General features: G+C 45.5%; 1 protein-coding gene across 3 annotated transcripts; it reads left to right on the top strand.

The window, feature by feature from the left end:
* The first annotated feature begins 3,299 nt into the window (after nucleotides 1–3,299).
* LOC112077302 (DNA-binding death effector domain-containing protein 2-like) lies at nucleotides 3,300–6,485 on the top strand. 3 transcript variants are annotated; one of them, XR_011478103.1, is made up of 5 exons: nucleotides 3,300–3,399; nucleotides 4,090–4,628; nucleotides 4,790–4,918; nucleotides 5,042–6,316; nucleotides 6,435–6,485. XR_011478103.1 is itself a non-coding variant. In XM_024143831.2 (4 exons), exons 2-4 carry the CDS (start codon nucleotides 4,142–4,144, stop codon nucleotides 5,272–5,274), a joined length of 849 nt encoding a protein of 282 aa, XP_023999599.1. In that variant the 5' UTR covers nucleotides 3,300–3,399; nucleotides 4,090–4,141; the 3' UTR covers nucleotides 5,275–6,340. The 3 variants fall into 3 exon arrangements, 2 of the variants coding, with proteins under 2 accessions (XP_023999599.1, XP_023999600.1); XM_024143831.2 differs by lacking the exon at nucleotides 6,435–6,485 and having other exon boundaries at nucleotides 5,042–6,340; XM_024143832.2 differs by lacking the exons at nucleotides 3,300–3,399; nucleotides 6,435–6,485 and adding an exon at nucleotides 3,421–3,802 and having other exon boundaries at nucleotides 5,042–6,340.
* Nucleotides 6,486–8,322: the final 1,837 nt, after the last annotated feature.

The following is an 8,322-nucleotide window of genomic DNA, read 5'->3' as shown; positions in this document are numbered from 1 at the left end:
GGACAACWACGACAYYGTCCTCACAGCCAAGAACCAGCTCTGGATCCAAAATGATGCTTTGACTTCAACTCAAGCTGAGCTACAGAAAATGAACAGCTATGTGGCTGTGGTTAAGGACCAACTTGAGAGAGACTACATGTAACTTGTCGCAACCAAGGACCAGTCAGAGAGGCAACATAGAGACCTTGCTGCTTCTCATAACCAATTAGAAAGAGAGTATGAAGGCCTACTGACATCCAACAACCAATTGCAAAAAAACTATAGACCTGACGGCATCTAAAAACCAACTACAGAGAGAGATAAAAGATCTCACATGAACCAGGGAACGGTCACAGAGACAACACCTGAACGTCAGTGCAGCTTAACGCCTCGATCACACCGACAGCGTCATTGCATTTTGGTACACCAGAAGTACATTCATTTCCAATGGAATGCTGCGTTTGCCTTCCAGCATTGCAGAGGCAGTTGCAGTGCGTTCTGTGTGGTGCATACGTTGGATTTATCCAATACATGCATCAAACTGTATGCCTAGACGGCTTGACAGAAATGGTAGCAGAAGGTAAATGTTGAACTTTTGTTGCAAACATATCCAGATGATGCTGCGTATCATTTTGCACAAAGACGCTGTTGGAAGATTTTCTCCTCCAGGTGTTACTTCTTCTCCACTGAGAGGGGCTGGAGCAGCGGTCGGGTCGACTGTGTTCAACAGAGCGGAGATCTGGTGGTCATTGACAGTCCAGAGGAACAGGTGAGAGACTTTGTATTGGAGATGCGCAGAGGTAGGTCAGATCTATGGTGCAAGGTGGTTGGGCCCGAAGACAATCTTTACTCTGGTAGTAATACAGGATATAATACGCATAGATTATGGGCATTGGATGTATAAAAATCAGTGTATCTCTGTGGACTCCCCCAGGTAGAAAGAGTGCTGTGAGTGTGAGGAGAGAGTGTGTGCCTCCACCCTCAGAGAGACCAACCCTTCTCGGAGCTGGAGAGAAGAGACCTGCAGCATCATGTCTGGATGGATCTGTGAGAGCCCAGCGCTCATACGGTCAGAATATATATATATATTCTTTTACCTTTATTTAACCCTTAGGCCAGTTGAGAACAAGTTCTCATTTACAACTGCGACCTGGCCAAGATAAAGCAAAGCAGTAAGACACAAACAACACAGAGTTACACATAAACAAACATATAGTCAATAACACAATAGAAAAAAATCTATATAGTGTGTGCAAATGAGGTAAGATTATTGAGGTAAGGCAGTAAATAGGCCGTTGTGGCGAAGTAATTACAATTTAGCAATTAAACACTGGAGTGATAGATGTGCAGAAGATGAATGTGCAAGTAGTGATACTGGGGTGCAAAGGAGCAAAAAAGCAAAACAATATGGGGATGCAGTAGTTGGATGGGCTATTTACAGATGGGCTATGTACAGGTGCAATGATCTGTGAGCTGCTCTGACAGCTGATGCTTAAAGTTAGTGAAGGAGATATGAGTCCCCAGCTTTAGTGATTTTTGCAATTTGTTCCAGTCACTGGCAGCAGAGAACTGGAAGGAATAGGCTTTGGGGGTGACCAGTGAAATATACCTGCTGGAGCGTGTGCTACGGGTGGGTGCTGCTATGGTGACCAGTGAGCTGAGATAAGGCAGGGCTTTACCCAGCACAGACTTATAGATGACCTGGAGCCAGTGGGTTTGGCGACGAATATGAAGCGAGGGCCAGCCAACGAGAGCATACAGGTCTCAGTGGTGGGTAGTATATGGGGCTTTGGTGACAAAACGGATGGCACTGTGATAGACTGCATCCAATTTCCTGAGTAGAGTGTTGGAGGCTATGTTATAAATTACATCGCAGAAGTCAAGGATCGGTAGGATAGTCAGTTTTACGAGGGTATGTTTGGCAGCATGAGTGAAGGATGCTTTGTTGCAAAATAGGAAGCCGATTCTAGATTTAATTTTGGATTGGAGATGCTTAATGTGAGTCTGGAAGGAGTGTTTATAGTCTAACCAGACACCTAGGTATTTGTAATTGTCCACATATTCTAAGTCAGAACCGTCCAGTGTAGTGATGCTGGACGGGCGGGCAGGTGCGGGCAGCGATCGGTTGAAGAGCATCCATTTAGTTTTACTTGCATTTAAGAGCAGTTGGAGGCCATGGAAGGAGAGTTGTATGGCATTGAGGAGGTTAGTTAACACAGTGTCCAAAGAAGGGCCAGAAGTATACAGAATGGTGTCGTCTGGGTAGAGGTGGAGCAGAGAATCACCAGCAGCAAGAGCGACATCATTGGTGTATACAGAGAAAAGAGTCACCCCGAGAATTGAACCCTGTGGCACCCCCATAGAGACTGCCAGAGGTCCGGACAACAGACCCTCCGATTTGACTCACTGAACTCTGTCTGAGAAGTAGTTGGTGAAGCAGGCGAGGCAGTCATTTGAGAAACCAAGGCTGTTGAGTCTGCCGATAAGAATGTGGTGATTGACAGAGTCGAAAGCCTTGGCCAGGTCGATGAATACAGCTGCACAGTATTGTCTTTTATCGATGGCGGTTATGATATCGTTTAGGACCTTGAGCGTGGCTGAGGTGCACCCATGACCAGCTCGGAAACCAGATTGCATAGCCGAGAAGGTACGGTGGGATTCGAAATGGTCGCTGATCTGTTTGTTAACTTGGCTTTCGAAGACCTTAGAAAGGCAGGGTAGGATAGATATAGGTCTGTAACAGTTTGGTTCTAGAGTATCTCCCCCTTTGACGAGGGGGATGACCGCTGCAGCTTTTGCCATATAGACACACAGAACACATTTATATGTAGCCTTAAAATCCTCCAATAAAATAAAACATTAATTCACGATGGGGCGTAATTTCTTGTGGCAATAGCATAGCGGTGCTGGTCATAGTACAAGGTGAAAACATGATGCTTATTAGATATTCCGGGAAAATGATCTGATAGGTCATACTGTCTTGAATCAGCAATACTGCCTCATTCACATTCTTCATGAATAAAATGAGTAGGTCTGACTACAGCATCTTCGTCTCTTTGCTAACTACCCAGTACTACCCAGTGTAGTTAGCAAATGGCGGTAGATCACTGCCAACGCGTCTTAAAAAATTAAGTGCAGTGATTGGTTACTGCCTGTTGACGTTCTACTGCCAACTCTGCGTGCGAGACGAGGCGTATTCATTAGTGGATTCAGTTGCAAAACGTTTTGCAACGAAAACGAGTTTCTATTGGACACATTTAGGCAGGTCCCTCCCCGCTTCGTTCCTGTTCCACTTTTTCTGTTTGCTTCTTCGAGTAAATGGTTTCCGTTTTGCAACAGGAAAAACGTTTTAGAACCGAATCTGACCAATGAATACACCCCCGCTGTGTTGACAACATTGACCATCTTCGAACAACGAAGGCGAGTTTCACAAAATAACACATTATTTAGATTTTTGCAACGATTAACAATATTATATTGACAATGAATTACCGCCTTTAGTCTTTACATGTATTTGAACGTCTTGATTCATCTTCATGGTATAGTCAGCTGTTGTTGTTGCTAGCTAGCGATCATTTCGTAGCTAACGTTAGCTATCTAGCTACCCAAATGGTTCCTCCAGCTGCAACTAATTATTTTGATGTTTCTATCTAGCTTGCTATCAAATTGAGACAAATGTAGCTATGTATGAGGGACCATCTCTATTTTGGACCGTTTTCAAGGACTGTCAATCTGAATTTAAAGTGCAGTTTTTTTTCTTCCAGTGGAACGTCTGTTACGTAACGTAATTTGTTGCACTGTCAACACAGTTTGTACTTGCAAGGTATGGTGGCTCGGCGAGATCTCGAGCTCTGTAACGTTGCCACAACGAAAACGAAGTAGCTTTGTGTTTCACACCTCCACATCGCTTATTATTAGATAGTTGCTTGCATGTTAAAGCCTATAACTGTCCATGTCAAAATCGTATGGCCCATTCGCGTTGTGGCTGCTATCTGTCTTGTTATTTCATAACCTGATAAACCTAGCCAGTCCTGTTGTTTAGTTTGACATTTTGAGTCGTTACTTCATTGCTACTCACATTGTCTAATTAACTTTATTCTTATCACATAGAAACGTCTGGCCAAGGTGCATTGGGAAAGGATAGCCAGCTAGTTTGTAAACAATGGCAACCATGCGTCGTCCAAGGTACTCTCTCCGAGACTCTCTGTACTGGGATGAGACTGAGTGCCTGACTTACTATGGGATGCTCTCTCTACACGAGATGTTTGAAGTTGTCGGTTCTCAACTGACAGAGACAGACGTTGAGGTGCTGTCGTTCCTCTTGGATGAGACCTATCCGGCTGGAGGGCACCCCTTGGACCCAGCTGGCTGGACCAGCGAGCCCGGTGAGGAAGACCCTGAGGCCAGTAAAGGAGTCTCCCCCAGCCCAGTGCTCCTGGAGGCCTGGCGGCGGTTACAGCCMAAGGGTCCTGCCTTGGCCTGCCCTACTGCTGCCCGCCACAAGCCCAAGAGTGGTCTAGAACTGCTGCTGGAGCTGGAGAGACGTGGGTACCTCAGTGAGGGTAACCTGGAGCCCCTGTTGCAGCTGCTGCGAGTCYTGACRCGRCAYGACCTCCTGCCTTTGGTGTCCCGCAARAAAAGGAGGACAGGTAAGGGACTGTAACAGAGTGCTGTTCATAACTGGAAGCMMACACGCAGTAATGGAGACAATGTTGTCATAATCACCTGTAGGCCTACTTCTCCCAGTGTGTTRTCTGCCTGTCTGACTACACTCTGCTGTGTCAGTGTCTGACCTTAATCTGCCTCTCAGTATCACCAGAACGTTTCAGAGTGGACTACGGGACAGAGGACAGAAGACAGGTTTGCACATCTGGATTGACTGACCCCTGTGCACAGACAGAATCACATGAYGAACACRCCACACAGCAATGGAGGGGGGGTAAGCTACACTCCGGTACAATCTGCATGCCTGAACTTGTCTCTTAGAAATGTCAGTAACTGTTTCTGAAATTGTCTGGATTTGCACCAGTTAAGCATTGCTGGATTTGTGTCTGTTCAATAGGTGTTGACTCTGCCAGGCCAACGCCCGCCCCCCTACGGAAGAAGAGGGGTAAAGGCCGCCGCTGGACCAGCAAGCCCACCGCCCACAGGAGAAGAGCGGGCATCCCCGAAACGCCTCCCCCACCTATACCTGAGAAAGTGACCTGCGGTAAGACCAGCCTCCATGCCTTTCTCTTTCTCTCTAGTTTCCCTTCCATCTCTCTTTCTCTATTTTCTTTCCATCTCTCTCTTTAACCCACTTGCTCATTCACCACACTCTCTCTTGGTTCCTCTCTTGCCATTATACATGTGTCTGAGTCTCTCTCTCTGGCTTACATCCATTTTCTATCTCACTTCTAATGAGAAGCTGTAAGCACCATCACCCCAACAGTCCTTAATAACAGTGATGATACTAAAAATCTCTGCCATATCAGAATGTCCCAGGCACCACCTTGTCTCACCAGTAAGTTTGAACTTAAAATGTCCATATCAAGCAACCTTGAATCCATGTCAGCCAGTGCCGTGTTCATGTCCTCACATAAGATAACGACTTCAGTTTGCTCCCTCTGCTCAGCCTATACCCTGACCATAAGCTGACCGTCCCACCCTTGCTGGTTTGAGAATGGTTTGCATGGGCCTCCTGGGAGATCAATACTACCCTGCAGGCATGTTGGACTGAGTGGGCTGTGCTGTAACGATACTGTGAGAGCAGAGCATGTGTGAATGAGTGACTGCTCATCAGTAAATACAACCCATACTGACTGGCTGTGTTTGACCTGACTTAACCCCTCAACCTGGTCATCATATGCTCTCTGTGGTGGTGAAACTGTCTCGCACTCAAACATCACCAGGGGAGCAGAGACAGCGTTTTACACACTCCCGGGGTCTTTGATTGTGTGCTCCCTGCCACACTAACAAAAATAACAACCTGAAACTGAATGAAATGAAATCTATCTGGTCTGTTGTTTCGTGATGACCGTAGCACAGAGTGGAATTGGGTTGGCTCGCCGACAACTCCCAACTATCAAATATACTAGGCCTATGTCAGCCATTGTCTTCATCATTACCCGCTAGTGTCTCAAACTGAATAAGCATCCAGCCTTAATACTTGCCTTTTACCTATCCTGGCCATTCAGATAATGGGGAGGACACAATGGAAGGAAGCCTCTTTAGACTATTGAGATGCACCCTAAGAGGAATTCACACACCCAATGCACAGCTGTGTGAGTCAGCGTTTCTGTCTGAGCTCCACACAGCAGTGTGAGTCAGCGTTTCTGTCTGAGCTCCACACAGCAGTGTGAGTCAGCGTTTCTGTCTGAGCTCACCAGGAGTGTGAGTCAGCGTTTCTGTTGAGCTCCACAGAGTGTTGATGTCAGCGTTTCTGGCCTGTTCCCTTGAAAGCCCCTACACAGCAGTGGAGTCAGCGTTTCTGTCTGAGTTCACCACAAGCACAGCAGTGTGAGTCAGCGTTTTGTCTGAGCTCCACACGCACATCATGTGTAGGATCAGACGTTTCTGTCTATGGAGCTTCACACAGCACAGCATTGTGACGTCAGCGTTCCTATCTGAGCTCACACAGCCACAGCAGGTAGTGTAGTAGTGGGACATGGAGTTAATGTGATTCAACTTAAACTCACAAGCGTTTATGTTTTCAATGGGGACATTCTGGCGTCAAACCCACAAGTCGTTAACGAACAATTTTAGTCTGTTTTGTGGCAGACCAAAAATATGTTAAGCTAGCCTTTGCTCTTTTGTGACCATACTTGTGGGAAAATGTATGCTTAAACTACATAATGCTTGCCACACATGGTTGGAATGCTGCCTCGTAAATTAGCTGTGGTCCAGACTGAGGCCCAGGAAGGAAGTTAGAGTGGTTTACTGTCTTCTACATTCCGGTCTTTCACTTTATACGCCACCTATATTACTGTCAACCGAGCTTTGTCTTTCTGTTTTCATATAGCTAACTATAGCCTGGTCCCAGATCGCTTTGTGTGATCATTGCCACTCCATTGTCACTCATTTTGCATGGACCAAGCAGTGAAAATGATTCTCAAATTGGACTGGTACCACAGGCTACCAAAAACGTACTGCTTGTGCGTATCCTTTCTCTTTCTTCTCTCTCTACTTTTCATCTTCCCGACATATCCCTCTCTCGCACTGTACCCAGTTTTTTTTCAGCTCCTGTCTTAAACCCTGCTGTAGAGTCTTGTCTCTTATGTTGGTAGTACTGTCTGTCTTCTTCTACCTAACAAAGTTTAGAGAAAGTCCCGCTGAATTTCTGAATGGTACTGAAACCCATAAGTTGAATTGATAGCTCACAACTTGCTGACATCTTCCAGACAGGGTTCCGGTTCTCCAAAGCATTCTTAAAGCTAGGTTTGTTGAACCGTTTGTAGGAGCATTATTAATCTAAGAGCTGTTTCCCAAACCTTCGTTATAACGGTACCTTGTATCTAACGCTTGTTCGACACTCATTAGAAAGCAAGTGGGTCTTTAGATGCATTTTTTGCCCTCCCGCATCACTTCATACAAGAAAGAGCTCCGCCAAACATAGAATTACAATGTTTATCCGCCTCTGTGACCGTGATACTCCGAACCAAAGTCGATTACAAATACCAGAAGTTGAAATTGTCTTGCAATTGATACAAACAAGCAGCTATACAAATTTTGGTGAACATATAAACGTGAGATGTCTTACATTAAAATATAATAAGTAGGCCTATTTCAAATCTATTTATGAGTTTGTTTGCTTGCTACTTGTAATTTGTCTGTAATATATTTCATGCTAATGTGTGCAATGATGTGCCAAAATCTTGATTCAAAATGTTTTATATTACTGGGGCAAGTCATGAAGAAAATCTTATTTACAATGACGGCCTTTCAGGGGCAGAAACGAAAGATTTTGTCAGTTGTCATCTTGGGATTCGATCAGCACCTTTCTTCTGCCCAACGCTCTAACACTGGCTACCGGCCGCCCCTAATGTTGAAGGTTAGATTTGAATGGAGAAAGCTGATCGAGAGCAGAGTTTCCTTTCTTTCAATACTATCAGTTCGACACAAGCCTCAACGACACATCTTGGCGAAGTTCTTACTCGAGGTGTTTTGGGAAACACATGTTAATCTTTGGCCGTTATAGGAAAGATGCATGTTAAAACACTAGTAAGCCTAAGTTCAATCGCTATAGGAAACCGGCCAGGTCATAGCCTTAGCCCTTCCAGTTCTGTTGCTGTACCTTAACGCTACTGTACAGCCAAACTAACCCAGTCGTACTGTGGCTTATCCAGACACAGCACTCCACAGCCT

The sequence above is a fragment of the Salvelinus sp. IW2-2015 genome, unplaced genomic scaffold (genome assembly GCF_002910315.2).
Source record: "Salvelinus sp. IW2-2015 unplaced genomic scaffold, ASM291031v2 Un_scaffold4448, whole genome shotgun sequence".
NCBI lineage: Eukaryota > Metazoa > Chordata > Actinopteri > Salmoniformes > Salmonidae > Salvelinus > Salvelinus sp. IW2-2015.
Note: the sequence above shows the minus strand (reverse complement) of the source record. Positions and strands in the feature narration are given on the sequence as shown.